The sequence below is a fragment of the Syngnathus acus genome, chromosome 24, assembly GCF_901709675.1.
Source record: "Syngnathus acus chromosome 24, fSynAcu1.2, whole genome shotgun sequence".
NCBI classification, from domain to species: domain Eukaryota; kingdom Metazoa; phylum Chordata; class Actinopteri; order Syngnathiformes; family Syngnathidae; genus Syngnathus; species Syngnathus acus.
Genome location: NC_051108.1, coordinates 469,760 through 488,772, shown reverse-complemented (window position 1 = coordinate 488,772; position 19,013 = coordinate 469,760). Strand labels below are relative to the sequence as shown.

Sequence of the window (19,013 nt, the reverse complement as noted above, 5' to 3'; positions counted from 1 at the left end):
TTATTGCTCCACAAACACACGGCTGCTCGACGTGTGTGTGGTTGTGTGTGTGTCGCAAAGCAAAGGGAAAGAACTTGCGTCTCGCCTGCGTGACTTTGTGACCTTAGCTGGTCAAACACGTTTAATCCTCAAGCATACTGTCCAATAACACACGCACGCTAAGTCCCTATTGATTAGCACTGTTTCATCATTAACAGCCGAGCGAGCGGCGCGCCGATGATTGGCCTGATCAGATCGGCCGAGTCAAATGAGTGCGATCGGCGGTCGAAAACAAAAAGGATTTACGCTGAGGCGGTGAAATGACACCAGACACGGCGGTGGTGTCGTCTCGGGCTTCCTGCGTCACCATGTGATGGCTTCTTCCTGGAGCCAGGAGTCTACCGTAGTCTGGGAGCATGTGTGTGACCCCCACATGATTGAGACGCTGGCCCAGCCAAGACGGGGACACTTTTCCTGGTGCCTGCTTGACATCTTTTGTGATTTCCTGGAAGCAACATACCTTGACCCCAAAGGATGTCACGCAAACACACGTCGGTTCGTTCGCAACAAACTGCAAGCGGAAGGAATCATTAGGAAAAGTCACTCCTGGCCATATCCTTCATGTATGATCATGCTTATGTGTTATTTCTTTGCTGTTCATTTTTTTGTGGCTGCCATGGTGGTAACCATGACAACCAGGCCACAACACTCTTTGCTCCAACGGCGGTGTAGCGCTCTTCCATGCAGACACGCCTTAATATTATTAGCCGGCTTATCGCTGTGCTTGCAGTTACACATTGATGACAGTTCCCCATTTCCACTCAGCTCATACGGTGTGTAGAAGGACAGACAGATAGATTTCAACAATAATTACAATCATTTTAGACACCAGACTGTATTGCAGAAAGCAAAAATCAAATATCTATTTTGATGAATTATTCTCATTATTATTATTATTATGACGTGTCAAGCTTTCCCTTCAGTGTGAATTGAGTGATTTTAACTTTACAAATGAAAAGACATTTTCACAGACGTTTGTCTCGAGATTTTTCTTGGATTAAACGTGCAAACTGCACCAAAACAACAATGCAACGGTGCAATTTTGGGAGAGCGTGCAAGGCCGAGAAAGAGAGAGAGATCTTGATCGAGCTAAGTATTCACTCCTCCTCCTCCTCCTCTTTTCTCTCCCTTCACTTGTTAATTTGATAAGATTCAATCGCACTGGTTGACCGGCGGACAGCAGCGACTGCAGCTCTTTTTTGACGTGATGAGCACGCTTCAAGTCACATTATAAGTTTTTTTTCTTTCTTTTTTTTTAATTGTCGCACAAGTGCACCCCAACTTGCCTTCGTTCCGGTGAGTCGGATGTGCAGCTTCCAGGAGAGAATATGTACCAGGGAATCATGAGCACCAGCAGCACCGGCAGCACCGGCAACCACGGCGGTCACGGCCAGCCTTCGTACGAGGCCGCCGGCTTCCTGCACAGCAGCAGCTCGTCGTCGGCCACGTCGCCGGTCTACGTGCCCACCACCCGGGTGGTCACGCAGATGATCCCTGGGCTGCCCTACCTGCAGTCGCCCGGCGCGTCGCAGCCGCCGGCCTCCGCTCACTCCGGCTGGGCTCAGCCGGGCGTCGAGCCCTCGTACAACCACTCCCCGGTGTCGCCGCGGTTCACTTTCTCGGCGAGCCCGCCTCTGGCCTCGGTCGGGCCCAAGGACCAAGCGGCGGCGGCTGCTGCTGCGGCGGCGGCCTCCTCCTACGGTAACCCGCTGGGCATCTCTGCAAACGGCCGAGCAGAGCACTACGGCGCCCGGGGGCTCGGCGGCGCCTACCACAGCCCCTACCCGGCATACATGAGCACCAACATGGGCGGAACGTGGTCGGCGTCCCCTTTCGAGAGTTCCGTGCTCCACGGCCTGCAGGCAGGTGCTGCGACGGGCGGCGGGACTCGACACCCCAACATAGGTGAGCGGGCGTGCATGCATGCAGAAAATGTCCTTGGAATTAGCGAATTATTATTTGACCCCTCACAAAACATGTCCGAAATGGTGATAAGGACCACTTCTTTATACTATTCGTTTCTCTTGAGATTTATACTTTGCTGGGCCTGAACAAAAGAGATGTATTATTTATTTATTTTCAACAAAGTCAAAATGTCACGCAGCCGATATTTCTTTTTCGGACGTTACTTTACTTTTATAGTTCTTAGTTGTATGATTCGTATTTGCTTTATTTGTTGTTGAGAGAATAAATGAGAAGAAACGGAATTTCCATTTAATTGTCCCGTTTTAGCATTTAGTTCAATTTTAACTGTACAGTAAAACTCGATTTTGTTAACGTGAATGCGCGTAATTCTGCACAGGCCCAAGGACGACATTTCGATTGTAGGATTACAGTGTAAGTCATGAAAAATGCAACTTTGCCTCCCCAAAATACGTATTTAAAAAAATCCAACAATTTGACCCCATTGCAATTATTAGGAAACATTGCACGTATCAAATTAAAACCCCAGAAAAACAATCCAATAAATCAAGTTCATACCAATGATTTTTTAAGATCAACTTAATGTGTGTGTGGGAAGGTATTTCATTTCAACATTTTTTTTCTTAAATCAACACTTCAAACTGAATAGTTTATTAATATTATTATTTTAAGTAAATTGATACAATCATTTTTGTGACATCCTTTATTTGAAACATTCTTTTCCGCAGTGCTGGTAGCTATGAAATGACATCATTCTGGCATAATATGATGTCATCATAATGTCATGTGAGCTCTATCATGGCATCTTTAGATATTTCTTGAAATGTGGAAGAGTTGGATGAAAAACACGGAGGTGTGTTCAGGCGATAAGACGATTGATCCAATCTGACCTAACCTGATGGTTTCACTCACACTTCATTCATGAAATGGCCTCTTGAAAAAAATCACATCAACATAAATCTGATAAAAGAAAGTGACTAACCGCGTGAGTTTGAATGCATTTTGCAATCGATTTTACCGATGCCTTTCTCGTCAGCGTAATCGGCTTTTGTTCACGGTCGATTTTCCGACTTCCACCTTTGTCCTGGTTGGATGCTAAAGTGTTGTTTTTAAATGGACGGCCTGATAAGGAGACACGCTGACATTTGTACATTACACACGAGTGCAACAAGAGTATTGTCTTGCGTTCATGTGTTGGCTACATTAGCTTCCGCACTCAAGGTTAACTTCCTTTGCTTGTCTGTTTTGCTCCCAGCCTTGGGTGAGATTTGCTGAATCACTATATAATATTAGACAGCAGGGTGAAAAATAAAGAAGATAGCACACGTTATGATTATGAGGAGCGCGTGTGTTCCTATAGCGGCCCCACTTGTGCAGGTGCTCACCATATCTGTGCGAGAAAGGGCCCCCGCAGAAAAGCCAGCGAGACTCCGAGTCTCTATATGTCTCCCCGTGTGATGAAGCTTCTATTGCGTCTCTATTTCCAGCACTCGCTTTATCTGCTGGGAAGGGGGGGGGGGGGTAGATAAGCGCTGGGGCCTGCACCTCCTGCCGTTACTGCTGCTGCTGCTCCTGCTGCTGCTGGTCCACAACCACACAAGCAGAGCTGCAGGGCTGAAGGTTGATTTGCATCTTTCTTAATCTATATTTACCCCCCCCTCCAAAAAAACCCCCAATTCATTATTTGTTTTGGTTGCACAAATGTCAAGAGAATGACAACAATGGAAGATAAAAGCCCTTCACTGGCCACCAAGTCCTTCAAAATGAAAACCCAAAATGGACCACATTTGGCAGAACTATGTAAAAAAACAAAAAACTCTCTGCATTTATAATTGCTACAAGAAACAAGTTTAAAAAAAAAAGACACAAACGCATTTGTGCATTATTATAACGCATTTCTGCAAATTAATCAATTTGCCATTATATTTGTTTCAGATCATTTCTGTTGCATTATTTATCTCATTGAAATAGAACACGGCAGAAGTTTTATTTGGTTGAAAAATTGTCAACCAATGTTACACAACGAGACCAAGGTCAATGATTTCCAGACGCCGTCGGTCGGCTCTTTGCGACGCTTGGCAATTTGCTCAAGTCGGCCGGTGATATGTCGCTGACGGTGCATGTCCCTGTCCCGCAGATCTTTTTGATGACTTCGCCGAGGGCCGAGAGTGCGTCAACTGCGGGGCCATGTCCACGCCGCTGTGGAGGCGGGACGGCACGGGCCACTACCTGTGCAACGCCTGCGGCCTTTACCACAAGATGAACGGCATCAACAGACCTCTCATCAAGCCCCAGAGGCGACTGGTGGGCCAAAAGCTTTTCTCACTAATAGCAGCAGCAGCAGCAGCAGCAGCAGCAGCAGAGGCCAAGCCATCTGAGCCGTCCGTGTGTCCTCTAGTCGGCCTCCCGGAGGCTGGGCCTGTCCTGCACCAACTGCCACACCACCACCACCACCCTGTGGCGACGCAACGCAGAGGGAGAGCCCGTGTGCAACGCCTGCGGCCTCTACATGAAGCTGCACGGGGTAAAAACAAAGAGGAGAAAAGACGAACGGGGCTGTATTTTACCGTGACTTTACCGAGCTCCTTTTTGGACAGGTCCCGCGGCCGCTAGCCATGAAAAAAGAGGGCATCCAGACCCGCAAGCGCAAACCCAAGAACCTGAACAAGAGTCAAACTGGTTAGCGGCAAATGATTGTCTTTTTGCTCCATAAATGGACCCCTTGACGTCTTTGTCAGGAGCTTCCTGCTGTGTGATAAACATCAGCGTGGCGCTCCACAGGGGCTCTAAGCAACGAGGGGACTCCGACGGCACCGAGCAGCACTCCCCGGGGCCCCAGCTCATCCTCCTCCTCCTCTTCCTCCTCTTCGGCCGTTTCCGAGGAAGCCCGACAGATAAAGACGGAACCGGAGACTCTCAGTTTGTACACCCACAACGGCGCACACTCGCAGGTACCGTCAAATTGTACGATTTCCACTTTAGTCTCCTGTTTTTTTTCATTCTTGTGACCTTTTGCACCAGATCTCAGCTCTGCCCGCCTACATGACGGCTCCAGGCGGAAGCCTGGCCCTCAGGATGTCCCCCGGGGGTCACGGCGGCTCTTCGGGCTCAAAGGCCGAGCCGTGGAACAACCTCATCCTAGCGTAGGACCAAGACGTGCGTGGGTGGGCCGACGGGGGCGGAGCGCTGTGACAAGGTTCAATTTTGACAGATGATTGAATCGCAAGGCTCCACGTCCAATTCCATTTGTGACACAATTAAACAGGTCAGAGTTCAATGTCCAGGTCAGTATTGACGCATCTACTCAGGCAAAGTCGCACACGCCGAAGGTGACGGGCGTCAACTACAGCGGCATTTGTAGAAAAGTTGCTACGTTTTCCCGTTACGTGGCCAGGCGTTGGCATTTCTCGTCACAGAATATCCAAATATTATCTTCAAGTGCTTTAAAGCGATAGCGATTGTATCATCACGTCCATTATCAAGAACATTTCGGTATGGAGAAATGACACAAAGTGGCAAAACTAAATTGTTGCCTTTTTTGTACACAAAAAATAGGGCCCGCCCTTTATGTCATTGTCTACTATTTTGAAAAAAAAATTGATTTACACTCTCACTGTTGGGATCCTGTTATACAATAGTATTTATTTCCAAACATAGTGACATAATCAGTTCATTATGAAGCAGCTTAGTAGGCTCAAAGTTTCATTGTGTAGAATGATTGTAGAGTATTTCTGGTGGCAAGTGTGTAAATGTGGTATATTATAGAAAAGCCGCAACTTTTACTTACATTAATGTAAAGGCTCTTCACTCCAGTATCAAAAGTTCAAAACAAAACAAAAAATTCGTTTGGGCGATATTGCAAAACCCCAGAAAATGCATTAGCACCCACTAACGTGACACTACCTATACAACTTGCAAATGTGGTGAGTTGACATGTTGTCGTTCATGTTTAATGAAGAAAAGGGGGGCTCCAATGTCAGACCAATTCTGTTCAACATTTCACTTCACGCCTCTATCCAAACAATAAATATATGATGCTCCTTTCTAATTTGACCCAGTTTCACTTAATTGGTCCAGAAAACACTATTTGCTACCAATAATGTATCGTCGTCCAACTCGCTCTGCCAGACTTACTTACGTATATGGTTTTGGTTTTGTTTGTTGGTGTGATTATGTTCTCATGCAAAATGCTGTGTCTTTAGAAGCACCTCAGTAGATTGTGCAGATGTACCTTGTGCCAGGACCAGTAAGTCTGTCATCAATTGCGTGACTTCAAATATGTTCGTCCGTATCTTGTGGTGGGCGTTCCTTTCACTAGTGGCTCAATCAGCTTGGTGTATCAAAGACTGCATCGATCTATATTTCCAGCCCGTTTCAACGATTGGCCAGGGTTTATGACACCGGGGATGGAAAAGCCAATGAAAAGCCAAGCTGTGGTGACGTACGAGGAGGCGGGACATCACACCAGCCGCACTGCTCGCCCATTGGCCACTGCCCCCTAGCCCATGCTCTGCCAGCCAATCGGAGGCGTGAGTCGATCTGGCCCCAGCCGGGAGAAAGAAAGTGCATGCAGTCTTCAATATACCTTCGAGTATCTTTATTATTTCTTCTCGCATCCACGGGCATTTTGTTTTACGCTTCCTGCAGTCCGATTGAGTCGGCAACATGGACATCCTCAAGTCTCTCGGCCACCCGGAAGAGATTTACAACCTGTTTAAATTTAAAATGGGAGGCTGCCGAGCCGTCATGCCCAAATTGGATTACGTGAGTAAAACTGGAGCAATCATCTCAAGGAAGACAAATAAGGGAGATTTCATATCTTCTGCAATATGTTGGAGGATTTATTATGTAAGGGGTTTGGCCGCTAATCCCGCTGTTTTGACGTCAGTGTCACCCCGGCAAGTATCAACACGTGCGAACCCAAACGTTATTGTGTTATGAATTAAAGTTTAAATTCTTTAGCGTGGCAGAATCGAGACGTGTCTGCAAATAATTTGAAAGAGGCTAACCAGTGGAAGGATCCACAAGTTTGTGCAATTACATGAGTCGGCCACTAGGTGGTGACAAAATACCTTTTGTTTGTATTTTTGTAATTGTTTTGAAAAATGTAATACTACCTGCACCAAAGCTGCACATTGGGAGTTGTGCAGTAAGTACTGCAGTGTCAAACAGTTGTCAACAATCAAAAAGAGAAGACACAATGAAAATATAGAATAGAGAAGAAAGTACAGTTCAGTTGCATTCACTTCTAAGTCCGTTATAATTGCATTCCATCTTAAGGTATATTTTTATTCAAGGTATGCACTTATAGTAATGTTGCACCGGCTTCCATTAGTAGGAATTGTTCTTGTTTATTGACACATTCAATATGGCGGCGCCGTTGACGTTCATTCCTTGCCAAACATGGGGTCTATTTATTCGCGTCCACGAAGCTAGCGCCAAGGTTGCGGAGGAAGGCGGAGGCTTCTCCGTATTGCAAAATGTTGAGCCGACTGACTCCAAGGTTGTCTCGGCAGTTGCTCCCCTGACGCCCTCTACACAGCGCGCGCGCACGCACGCACGCACGCGTCGAGCCAAGCCGCTGCGGCTTCTCGCTCGTGCTACCACTGACGTCGCATGGCCGCTGGAGCGTGCTGCAAGTGCCCCATCTCGCTGGCCGTGTTCAAGCGCTCTCTGTCGGTGGCGCCACGGGGCCCGACGCCCGCCTGTCCCCGCTTGCTGCTGTCGGGCCGAAGGCTGGGCGAGCGGGGCCTGCGGGGAGCCGCGCGCTCGTCCAGCGTTCCGAGAGCGACGGGCTTCGGTCGTCACGCGGCCTTGTGTTGTCTGTCGTGCCAGGAGTCCATGAGCCAGAGCCTGAGGACGTGTTACGTGTACCTGAACCAAACCAGCAGGAGCTTTGCGGCTGTCATTCAGGCCCTGGACGGCGAGCTAAGGTGAGTTAGTGAGTGAGTGAAGGAGTGGGTGGGTGGGAGTTGGACACAAACAAGCGTGGCCCCGCCCCCTGCTCGGCTCGGCTCGGCTCGGCTCGGCTCGTGGGTGGCCGGCCCCATGCTGCACTGTTGTTGCAGCTCACGTCTTTCCAATTGGAAATTGCAAAAGCCACAATGATCTGATCTTTTATTATGTGGACATCCAAAGTTGTCCGTCTGTCCTATTTCAGACACGCCGTGTGCATTTTCTACCTGGTTCTCCGGGCGTTGGACACAGTGGAGGACGACATGAGCATCCCCCTGGACAAAAAAGTTCCCATGCTGAACGATTTCCACACCTACCTGTACCAGGACGCCTGGAGCTTCAGCGAGAGCCAGGAGAAAGACCGGCAAGTTCTGGAGGACTTCCCCACGGTCAGTAGCTTCCACATGACGAAAGGCCACTTCAATGATAAGCTTGCGCTTGTAGGTTTTTTGTGCTGTGACGTAATCCCATTGAGGGCTTTTCATTGTGTTTGGGGTCAATATTTGGCCGATGACAATCAACAGATATCTTTGGAATTCCGAAACCTGGCTGAAGAATATCGGGTGGTCATCTCGGACATCTGCCGCCGGATGGGAGTCGGAATGGCGGAATTCCTGGAGAAGAAAGTCGGATCCATGAAGGAGTGGGACAAGGTGAACCTGGTTCTTTTAGGACACAACTCCCAGAACACCTTAAAGATCTCGTGAAGTGTTTTTAGAGATGTGTATTTTTAGTTCCGTGACTCGGAACAAAGATTTGACTTTTGGACATTGTGCACCGTTGCCAAATGTTGAGCCACAGTGTGACCGTTTCTCTCGTTGCTATTCGCCCGTGCAGTATTGCCACTTTGTGGCAGGGCTGGTGGGCATAGGCCTGTCTCGCCTCTTCTCGGCGTCCCAGCTGGAGGAGCCGGAGGTGGGCTGGGACACGGACTTGGCCAACTCCATGGGCCTGTTCCTCCAGAAGACCAACATCATCCGAGACTATCTGGAGGACACCAAGGAGGGACGTGCCTTCTGGCCACAAGAGGTGGGAAACGTGCGACGTTGGCATCGCGCCGGTTTTGTTCGTAGCAAAAAAGGAAGATGAAAAGAGCTCCTTTTTTCTTGCCCACCTTCCCACTATCATTGCAAGGCATGGAGCCAGTTTGCGGGCCGTCTGGAGGACCTGGCGCAGCCCGAGAAGCTGGAGTCGGCTCTGTCCTGTCTCAACCTGCTGGTCACGGACGCGCTGCGTCACGTGCCGGACGTCATCGCCTACCTGGCCCGCCTGCGCAACCAGAGCGTCTTCAACTTTTGCGCCATCCCTCAGGTAAGGCCACACGGCCGCCCCGCAGCATCCGCCTCTTACAAATGGAACAAGCTAGCACTGAACTCATCTCGAGTTCTTATGTTTCCATATCAAATGAGTGGCGCTTCAGCTGTAATGCCCTTGTTGACCAGGTGATGGCGATAGCTACCCTATCATCGTGCTACAACAACCCGCTGGTGTTCCAGGGGGTGGTGAAGATCCGAAAGGGGCAGGCCGTCACACTCATGATGGAGGCCACCAACATGCGAGCCGTGCAGAACATCATCAGCCAGTACAGCCAGGAGGTGACCGTCTTTTATGTACCTGTTTTCAAGTGAAAGCGGCAAAATGAAATAAGTAGAAATATATGAGGGAAAAAACCTAAGTACAGTAACAAAGTATGACTCAACGGCACCGTTTCAACCTTGTGCTTTTGCCTGCAGATTCTGCACAAGGTCTCGCTGGAGGACCCGTCGCGGGACGAGACGCTGCGCATCTTGGCGCTCATAAGGGAGAAATCGCAGTCGTCAGACCTGCCCGTCAGGAGCCAGCACCTGTCGCCCGTGTACCTGTCGGCCGCCATGCTGCTAGCGGCCGTGAGCTGGCAGTACCTGAGCGCCACGGCGGCGCGGGCCCAAGGTGCCGGCGACATGCAGGGACAGTAGCGGACTCGGGAATGCCAGCCCCTTCGCTGCCCTCGGAAGGTCCACTTCTCCACTGAATAGACAGACAACATTTGAGAGGTTCTTGAGACATTCGGGGGTGATCAGTTTTACCAAAGGACAGAATTTGGGTGGACATGTCTATCCTAAAAGGACACAATGAAAAGTCTCCTGGACTCATGCCTGCAATTGAACGGGAAGTTGGCAGTTTTGGAAAAAGTCCAACATTCATGATAAAAATGTCTCAGATGCCCCGACTGCCCAAACGTCGTCTTTTTGTTGAATTTTTGTTGCTTTTATTTTGCTCAAATTATGTACATCTATGACCGATAGGCTAAATATAGACACAGATATGTTGTCTATTTCAAACCCTTCGAGAAATGTTTCTCATTCTGGGGTGTTTATTTTTTTAAAACTTAAAAGAGAATGATATCTAGTTCTGTGTGAGTGTATGTGTCGTGTACATGATGGAGTTGTGAGGCTGTTAGTAAAGTGTCCTTAAGTGAGCTTTGGCCAGCACAAAGACACCGAAGGTCTAGCTCTCCAAAACATTGCTACTCAATGAGATCCTTGTTACATTTGCTACTTTGTACAGATCCGAGAAAATAAAGCAAAAGAACAAATTTGAAAAAAAAGAAGTATATATTCATATCTTCAATATAATGTCGTCCGTGATCTGTAAAATATAGTATGTATACTATATAAAGAAACACAATTTAAAACTCACGTGTATTTTTATGCTGGTCAAACAAACCAGTTGCTATTAAAACACTCCGACTATTAATTTAGAATAAATACATCTGAAAACGTATAACGTAAACGACACCTGCGCATGCGCATCATCTGGCGGCCATGTTTGTAGTCGAACGAGCAGTGACGTCAGACTAGGACTTCCCGTTGGAACGTACGACGATTCGATTCTCTTTAATTCAGTGGATAGAATTTGTGGAAAATTCACCAAATCTTTCTAGTGTGTCAATAATAATGATATAAATAATAACAAAAAGAAATAATCATTTATTTCACCGTACGCTCTTGACATGCAAACCGGAAGTGAAACAGTCCGTTCTGTTGCCTGCGGGCAGGGGCGTTATCGTAAATGATTAACGGGCCGTGCCGAGCCGAGCCGGGTTATCGGCTTTGTGTTCTCATGTGTCGCTTAACTGCTCATTGACATTGAACGCCGGTTTCTGGCGAACGGTAGCTGCCTTTTTTGTTTGTTTTCATTTGAGTTCGACTGAAGTCAGCGCCATGTCATTGTCGCTCCTGGACCTGTGGACGGTCCGTTGGGAGTTGGTCTCCAGGGTTGACACCGTGCTGTTGTGCTCCCTCACGGCTGCCTTCTGCTACTTGTGGGGCCGCAAGAGTCAGGTGATAGTGAATTGAATTGATTCATTCATTGTTTACATTCTAAACCGTCTCATGAACCTTTTACATTTGTGCGTGTCAGGATTGGTTGCCATGTGATCGTTTTCCAATTTCTGTCATCATCCTGGCTTCAGGGCTACTTGCACTTTCAGCTATGAGCTATTCCTTTCAGAGGCCATTGGTGGTGTGCGGCGAGAAGTTTGGTGACTTCCTCCAGGAGCGCTGTCCCGCGTTGAGCGAGATCTTCAGGCCGACACCGTGGTGCTGGGGAGGCCGCCTACAAACCGTGCTGTGTTTCCTCATCAAGTCCAGACCGCACGTTGAGTATCGCAAGTAAAGCTCAATCGCAAAATCATGCGCATGATTGACGATGAAGTATCAACACTCACACACACACACACACATACACACACACACACACACACTAATGCGTCTGTCAGCGAGCGCATCCGGACGGCCGACGGCGGTCAGATCTCGCTGGACTGGGAGGACAACGACGGCAGTGCCGCCTACCCGCAAGCGTCCACGCGGCCCACCGTCCTCATCCTGCCGGGCTTGACGGGCAACAGCCGACAGTCGTACGTGTTGCACGCCGTCAGGCAGGCCGCCGCCCACGGCTACAGGTCGGCAGAGGCCCGCTCCCACCCGTTTCTCTCTGGGCCTCAAGCATGAATTTGTGCAAATATGCCGCTTCTTCTAGATGTGTGGTCTTCAACAACAGAGGCTTTGGAGGAGAAGAGCTACTCGTAAGTCTTCGATGAACCTTTATGAAATCCGATCGGAGCCGAAGCACTTTGCGTCTCTCTGCCCTTCAGACACCGCTCACGTTCTGCGCGGCTAACACGTCCGATCTGGAGCTGGTGATCCAGCACGTGAAGAGCCTCTACCCGCAAGCCCCTGTTTTTGGCCTTGGCGTCTCCTTAGGAGGGTGAGTGGGCGCCCCCTTTTGCTCTCGCTCGCTGTCGCGGCAAAGGCGCCAAGCTCCCGTTGTGCCCACGCAGCATGCTGCTGCTCAACTACCTCGGCCGCAAGGGCGGCCAGTCGGGCTTGGTGGCCGGCCTGACCGTCTCCGTCCCCTGGGACGCCTTCAAGTCGGCGCAAAGCATGGAGGCGGTGCTCAACTGGCTGCTCTTCAACAAGCACCTCACGCGAGGACTGTGCGCCGCCGTCCGCAGGTCATTTCAGCTTCAAGTGTTCCGTTTGGGAAAGGCGAGCCTACATACTGTTTTGATGTCGCAGGCACAGGAAGATGCTGGAGAAGGTGGTGGACATCGATCACGTCCTCAAGGTACCCGTCCGTCTCACCCACTTGTCCAAATAGAAGATGACGTGGGAACGTTATATGGAAGGATAACAAATGGAGTATGAGCAAAACTTTCCAGACAGCGATTCCAATCCTAGGCGCGCAGCATCCGCGAATTTGACGAGCGCTTCACGGCGCCGCTGTTTGGCTACGCCTCGTGCGCCGAGTACTACCGCCACGCCAGCCCCGACTGGAAGCTCCCGCAGACGGCCGTGCCCGTCATGTGCCTCAATGCCGCCGACGACCCCTTCTCCCCGCAACACGGTCGGTTCGGCGAATATTAGCGGCAAGTAGTATTGGGATGGTGATGACAAATGGCATTGTAAAAATGGTTGCAGCCTTCCCGTTGAGCCTAGCCAAGGAGCTGCCCAACGTGGCGCTGGTGGTCACGTCGCACGGCGGCCACATTGCCTTCCTGGAGGGTTTGTTCCCACGCGCCGTGGGCTACATGGAGCGCCTCTTCAGCCAGTTTGTCCGAGCCGTCCTGGAACACCCGCTGGATGTCCGCAAAGCCTGCGGCCTGGCGCCCAGCTGAATGAATGTACATGCCAAGAACACAAAACAAAACACGCAACACTTTTTTTTGAATGTTTTTTTTTTAACCCCCCATCGAACAAATACACCTCTGCGCAAATGTCCATCTACCTCGTAAGCTCGCCGTCACGATTCAGGATGCTGACTGTCAATCAAATCAAATGACATCATTCTTGTCATTAGTCGTCCCACTCGCAAATAGAATGCAAAGAAAAGACACTTTTAAATATGCTTTTTTTTTCCATTGATGTTTTTCTCTGAGCCACTGAAGTTAATCACCTAAATTAAACACAAATTGGCTGCTTTACTTTTATGTCACTTCTGTGTCGTTGCACAAGACTTTACAAGCTTTACATTTAACGGTCAATGAAAAATTTCCAACATTGCCAGCAGGTGGAACGGGCAGAAAGAATTGTTGACAACATCTAATAATCACTATTGCTAAAATGCACTTTTCACATTGTAATTATACAGAAATTCATTTGCCTGTATAAAAAAGTACAAATCCGCATTCACATTGATACCTTCTGCTATCACCATGTTAAAAAAAAAAAAAATCTTTTCCTAACCTTCCCCCCTCGGGAGGCCTTTAATCTGTGCAGCGGTGTCGCTGATTAACCACGGCGACCGATCAATAATTAACCCGAAGCTTCGATAAAAAGGCCCACGCCCTCTCATTTAGATAGCACCGTGCCTGCCGCCGGCAAAGAAAAGGTCGAGAGGTGGAATAGAGGTGCAAAATGGTCTAGTCGGTGAGGCCTTTTTGGGAGGAGAAAAGTCACGGATCATGCAAAGTCGCATTCGGTCCAATTGGTAGATGAGGCCATTTGACAAATAGCCCTCGTTCACTGCCGTGGATGTTGCTTTTGTTAACATGCGTGTTCATAGTCATCCTGCGCTTGTTCCCCCGCCTCCTCTGTGTGTTTCCCCCTACCTGGAGAGAGGGGAGGAGCGTCAGGTGACAGTAAATGATTCGGTGCCAGAGCAGAGGAGCTGCGGAGGCGGGCGGGCGGGATTTTGGGCCGACGGACGGGCAAAAAAAAAAAGAAAAAAAGGAAGGACTGCTAAAGAGTCGAAGTCAAGAGGCAGCAAAGTTGAAAGTACAGCCGAGTCATTTTGGGGATCCGAACCCATGCGGATGACGTGAAGCCCTGGTGCCGACTGCCCAGCTGCCGTACAAGCCTGCAGGTGAGCCAACGTGGGCCCGCCGCCACCTTCAACACTCCTCTCACCTTTTACGTGTAGCTACCGCTTGAAGATACGCGTCGCTTTCTTTATTTGCCTCGTCTCCATGTTTAGTCAGCAAAGATAAGAGTAAGAAAGCACTTTGCATGCAATCATGGCAAATACAGAGTGTGTGAGTGTGCGTCTGTGCATGCACATTTGTGCATGTGTCATAAAACACAGTGGGGTCAGATTGACATGGCGAATCAAACATTCTTGAATCTTGACTTGCAGGTGTTTTAAGTCTCTGTCTTGAGAAGAAATATTGTGGTTTGGTTCGGGGTGGGCGAGCGACGCCGGCCCACGATTCCTTCATGTGCCTCAAAAAAACCTGTTGAATGAAGTTAGCGTGAAATAACAATACGGAGGCAGGAAGGCAGCAGTGGCATTCCCGTTCATTGCCATCTAAAATGATCATGCCAGCTCCTGACAGGTTGTGTAACCCCATAAGCCGCAGGAAGCAGATCATTAGCCGCCACTGGCGCGGGGGGCAGGAAGTGTGGCAGCGGTGACCCCCCCCACGCTGGGCAGGCGCTGCAAAACACTCCAGTTGAGCGGCCAACCGTCTTGTCGTTGTTCAGGCAAGCCAGCACTGCAGGGATGGAGAAGCAAGTGGAAGTGGAAGTGGAGGAGCTGAGGCAGCAGCTGGAGAAGCAATGCCTCATCAACAAGGAGCTGCAGAGGCAAAATAAAGATTTGGGTCCGTAGCTCAGGCCGCCGCCGCCGCACTTGAAAGCAACTTGCCATTCTTTCAAAAATGCATTCCTGTGTGCCCTTAGAGCAACGCCTGCAGGAGAAGGAGAAACTTCTGCAAGAGCTCCACACTCAGTACCACGACCTCGGTAAGTCCGTACAAAACCGGCAAGGTGGCTGGCGGCTGACTCCCCCCCCAAACTATTTGCAGAGTTTCCGCCTCCGAGCGGCGATGAGAGCAAACCCGAGTTCAGGACCAGTCGCGCCGCCGTCATCGCGTCCGAACCCATCCCGGAGACGCTGGAGATCAGGAAGTCCAGAGTCAAGAAAACGGACAGGTCAGTTGGCGCTCTGCAAAACCAATTGGGTTAGCCCCCCCTGGATGGCATGCGCACGTCCGCAGCGAGACCGGCCTGATCGTCAAAGCCATCCGCAAGAACGACTTCCTGAGCCGGCTGGACGACGAGCAAATCGCCATGATGGTGGACCTCCTGGAGACCTCGGCCATCAGCCGCGGCAGCGAGGTCATCAAGGAAGGCACGGAGGGGGACAGCATGTACATCGTGGCAGGTGCGCCATCGCTCGCCCTTGTGACTTGACATGAATTCATGAATGACTCAATTGACATTCCTTTTGTTCCTCCTCGTAGCCGGCGAGCTTCTGGTCAGCCAAGCGGGCCGCGACCTCCGAACCCTAACCAGTGGCGACATCTTCGGGGAGTTGGCCATCCTGTACAACTGCAAACGAACGGCCACGGTTAAAGGTCAGCGCCGAAAGCGTGTACCGAATGCGGTGGCCACTAACTGGAATTCCTTTGCTCTCCCGCCTTTGCCTTTCAGCTGTATTCTGCTCACCTCTTTGTTTTTGCCTTAATAACTCACCGCAGAGCGACGTGTCCATTCATAAAAGCAGCAGCGAGATCTCAAGCCTGTTTCGAAGTAGGAAAAGCTTTTGGTTTGTCCATTTGCCCGCAGCAAAGACGGAGGTGCGTCTGTGGTCCATGGAGAGACAGACGTACAGGACCATCATCACCAACAAATCCAAGAAGAAACGAGAGCAACTCCTGGGCTTCCTGAAGACGTGCGTCCGCCACGGTTGCCCCTCACTCACGCCGAGTGCTCATTTCAACGTGGATTTCTTTCTGGGGCTTTGAAGGTCTCGGACTCTGAAGGACCTGAACCATGTCCAGTTGTCCAAAATCATCGACTCCATGGAGGAGGTGCGGCCCACCACAAATACGTTTTTCTGCATTTTGTACAAAGTGTGAAGATTTTGACACGTCACCCTTTTGCGCAGGTGAAGTACCAGAACAAAGAGGTCATCGTGCGAGAGGGCGCCGAAGCCAACACCTTCTACATTATCCTCAAAGGAGAGGCGAGTATTCTTCTCAGCTTTGTGATGATGTCATTCGAGAGGCTCTGCCCAGTGTCTTTTCGCTCCCGACAGGTCCTGGTGACCAAAAGCGTCAACGGGCTTCAGAAGCCCATCCGACGGATGGGGAAGGGCGAGCATTTCGGGGAGCAGGCCCTCATACGGTAACCGCGGTGACGCCTGGATGGCATTCGATGCTGCTAACTTTGTTGTCAGTGCAAAGCTGGAATATCATTCGCGCTTCAACATCGTCATGGCAACAGAGACACCACGATGCTGCCGGCCTGCGCTTTAATTGCAAGCCCGCTATTTCTTTTCCTCACGGCGTCACCTTTTGCGCTTCCCGCAGCGAAGTGTTGCGAACGGCCACCTGCACAGCCGACGGGCCCGTCACCTGCTTCTCCATCGACAAAGAGTAAGTCCACGTGCGCAAAGGCGTCAAGGCATTGCTCGCTTCATGCTTATTAGCATCCCTCGTGGGATTCGACGTAGTCAGTTGCTTTTGTCTCATTTGCTCAAGGGTGTTTGAGGAGACCATCCCCGTCGAGCACTTGGAGCTTTTTGACGAGTAAGCGTTTCTTCTTTACGCTCCGTCCCGTTACCGAGGACGGTGAATTGAACGCCTACTTCTTCTTCTTCTTCACGGTCAGCTCCAAGATGCTGCAGGAGGCGCAGGCTCCGCAAAAGTCCAGGTAAGAGCTCGGAGGGCTTTCGCGCCGTCAGGTCCGCTCAATCATCTTTGTGCGCCGCAGCCTCAACACCACTCTGAGGTTGAAGGACCTGGTGCCGGTCCTGTACCAGGAGGGCCGCTACCAAGGGGACCCGGTCACGCTGGGAGTCGGAGGCTTCGGCCGCGTGGAACTGGTGAGCCTGGCCGGCGGGCGCGTCGGGCCGCCGCTTGCCGTACTGAAGCTTTGGCTCTCGCTAAGATGACCACCTTGAACCACGGCAAGTATTACGCCATAAAGCGAGTGGGTAAGAAGCACATCGTTGCCAAGAGACAGGAGGAGCACATGTTGTTTGAGAAGAAGATCCTCAAGGCCGTCCAGTGCGACTTCATCGTCAGGTAAAGACGCCAAGACGAGTCAAGTCTGCCTGCCCTTTTGCCGCCCCAAATTGGCAATGTTGACTTTGCAGACTTCACGCTGCCTTCAAAGACACGCGTTACATCTACATGGTGATGGAGTTCTGCAGCGGCGGAGAAATCTGGACCAAACTCAAAGAAGTGTGAGGACGAGTGTGCGCGTTGCGTCGCGGTCGCTCGCTCGCTCGGTGCCGTCGTCAGCCAAATGTCCCTTTGCCGCTCAGAGGGCGTTTCGACGAGCAGATTGCCGTCTTCTGCACGGCGTGCGTGGTGGAGGCCTACGCCTACCTCCACAAGAAGAGCATCATGTACAGAGACCTCAAGCCCGAGAACCTCATGCTGGACGCGCGCGGCTACGTCAAACTGGTGGGCTGCGTTCACCCCGCGCCCATTGCGGCGGTCGGTGGCGTCGAAACCACCGTCCTTTCTCTTGCCGCGCAGGTGGACTTTGGTTTTGCCCGAGAGTTGGTGAGCGGCGAGAAGTCCTACTCCTTTGTGGGGACTCCTGAATACATGGCCCCCGAGATCATCAAGAACCAGGGACACGACTTTGCCGTTGACTTCTGGTCGCTGGGCATCCTCATCTACGAGCTGCTGGTGGGAAGGTATCAGAGTGGCAAATATTTTTGAGCATCTCCTTGTCTTCCTGATAAACAACGTTCTTGTGTTTGTGTTCATTTCGGATAACAAGTTCAATTTTTGTTTATTATGACACAGTGCAAACTGGCCGACATCCACAGATGAAGTCTAATGACAAGTCTGCGTAAAAAATAAAAAAAATGATGATAGCCCTCTTGATCGATCCCATCTTGTTTTGTCATGGTTAATTCACGCCAACCGTCAAGTCCTCCCTTTTCGAGCTCGGAGCCTCAGAATATTTACGCCAAGATCTTGGACGGCGTGCTCACGTATCCTCCCTACCTAAGCGAGGCGGCCAAGTCCATCATCAGTAAGCTGTGCAGGTGAGAGCCGCACGCACGCACGCACGCACGCACGCACGCACGCAACGGAGACCGCTCAATCCGAGATGACTTATTCTCGCCGTTGCAGACCGCGACCCGGCCAGAGGTTGGGAAACACCAAGAATGGCATTAAAGATGTCCGACATCACAGGTGACCAATCTTTTGGCGTGGGTGGGGACACAAGCAGGCTCGGGTCTTTTTGCGTCAACGTCCGTTAGCTGACGCTAACAGAGCAGAGCGCCCGCCATTCTTGTTAGGATTCAAATGGAGTCCTTGAAAGTCTTTCAAGGCCTCTTTTTGCCAACAGGTGGTTCGGCAACATGAACTGGCACAAGCTGCGCATGGCGCAGCTGGACGCGCCCACCGTCCGCCTCATACGCAAGGTGAGATCAACTCAAAAGAGAAAAACGAAATGTTTGTCTCTGACTTTTGTTTTGCGTTCAGGGCCCGTGCTACATCAATTTTGACCGCTTCCCTCAGGACCAGACCAAGGCCGATGAGGAGTTCTCAGGTTGGGACCGAGACTTCTAAGCGCAGCCGATTACCATGTCGTAACTCAGGACTACCAAAAATGAGCCTTGAAGTGCCTCCACATAGTCACAGG

The 19,013-nt window shown here is 50.5% G+C and overlaps 4 protein-coding genes across 8 annotated transcripts; all 4 read left to right on the top strand.

Annotated features, from left to right (window-relative positions):
• Positions 1 to 917: 917 nt before the first annotated feature.
• Positions 918 to 5,802, top strand: gata4 (GATA binding protein 4). The gene is made up of 6 exons (XM_037245125.1): positions 918 to 1,944; positions 4,100 to 4,266; positions 4,361 to 4,486; positions 4,560 to 4,641; positions 4,744 to 4,913; positions 4,984 to 5,802. Exons 1-6 carry the CDS (start codon positions 1,368 to 1,370, stop codon positions 5,107 to 5,109), a joined length of 1,248 nt encoding a protein of 415 aa, XP_037101020.1. The 5' UTR covers positions 918 to 1,367; the 3' UTR covers positions 5,110 to 5,802.
• Positions 5,803 to 6,510: 708 nt separating this feature from the next.
• On the top strand, positions 6,511 to 10,586 carry fdft1 (farnesyl-diphosphate farnesyltransferase 1). Of its 2 annotated transcripts, XM_037244904.1 has the most exons (8): positions 6,511 to 6,726; positions 7,798 to 7,895; positions 8,123 to 8,306; positions 8,442 to 8,570; positions 8,755 to 8,946; positions 9,052 to 9,228; positions 9,360 to 9,512; positions 9,651 to 10,586. In XM_037244904.1, exons 1-8 carry the CDS (start codon positions 6,628 to 6,630, stop codon positions 9,870 to 9,872), a joined length of 1,254 nt encoding a protein of 417 aa, XP_037100799.1. In that variant the 5' UTR covers positions 6,511 to 6,627; the 3' UTR covers positions 9,873 to 10,586. The 2 variants fall into 2 exon arrangements, with proteins under 2 accessions (XP_037100799.1, XP_037100798.1); XM_037244903.1 differs by lacking the exon at positions 6,511 to 6,726 and having other exon boundaries at positions 7,165 to 7,895.
• A 328-nt stretch (positions 10,587 to 10,914) lies between these two features.
• LOC119118439 (phospholipase ABHD3-like) lies at positions 10,915 to 13,378 on the top strand. Of its 3 annotated transcripts, XM_037245487.1 has the most exons (10): positions 10,915 to 11,240; positions 11,410 to 11,570; positions 11,678 to 11,860; positions 11,938 to 11,983; positions 12,053 to 12,165; positions 12,239 to 12,412; positions 12,477 to 12,525; positions 12,639 to 12,804; positions 12,879 to 13,118; positions 13,150 to 13,378. In XM_037245487.1, the coding sequence occupies exons 1-9, from the start codon at positions 11,121 to 11,123 to the stop codon at positions 13,073 to 13,075; spliced, it is 1,209 nt and encodes a 402-aa protein (XP_037101382.1). In that variant the 5' UTR covers positions 10,915 to 11,120; the 3' UTR covers positions 13,076 to 13,118; positions 13,150 to 13,378. The 3 variants fall into 3 exon arrangements, with proteins under 3 accessions (XP_037101382.1, XP_037101384.1, XP_037101383.1); XM_037245489.1 differs by lacking the exon at positions 13,150 to 13,378 and having other exon boundaries at positions 12,239 to 12,404; positions 12,620 to 12,804; positions 12,879 to 13,030; XM_037245488.1 differs by lacking the exon at positions 13,150 to 13,378 and having other exon boundaries at positions 12,239 to 12,525; positions 12,620 to 12,804; positions 12,879 to 13,030.
• Positions 13,379 to 13,465: 87 nt separating this feature from the next.
• On the top strand, positions 13,466 to 18,972 carry prkg3 (protein kinase cGMP-dependent 3). Of its 2 annotated transcripts, none has more exons than XM_037245476.1 (22): positions 13,466 to 14,262; positions 14,885 to 14,998; positions 15,078 to 15,140; positions 15,203 to 15,329; positions 15,395 to 15,561; positions 15,641 to 15,754; positions 15,966 to 16,071; positions 16,147 to 16,210; positions 16,288 to 16,365; positions 16,438 to 16,526; positions 16,712 to 16,777; positions 16,883 to 16,930; positions 17,013 to 17,054; positions 17,115 to 17,226; positions 17,367 to 17,428; positions 17,500 to 17,589; positions 17,671 to 17,812; positions 17,888 to 18,051; positions 18,292 to 18,408; positions 18,497 to 18,559; positions 18,717 to 18,792; positions 18,854 to 18,972. In XM_037245476.1, exons 2-22 carry the CDS (start codon positions 14,899 to 14,901, stop codon positions 18,938 to 18,940), a joined length of 1,977 nt encoding a protein of 658 aa, XP_037101371.1. In that variant the 5' UTR covers positions 13,466 to 14,262; positions 14,885 to 14,898; the 3' UTR covers positions 18,941 to 18,972. The 2 variants fall into 2 exon arrangements, with proteins under 2 accessions (XP_037101371.1, XP_037101369.1); XM_037245474.1 differs by having other exon boundaries at positions 13,629 to 14,262; positions 17,292 to 17,428.
• The last annotated feature ends 41 nt before the right edge of the window (positions 18,973 to 19,013 follow it).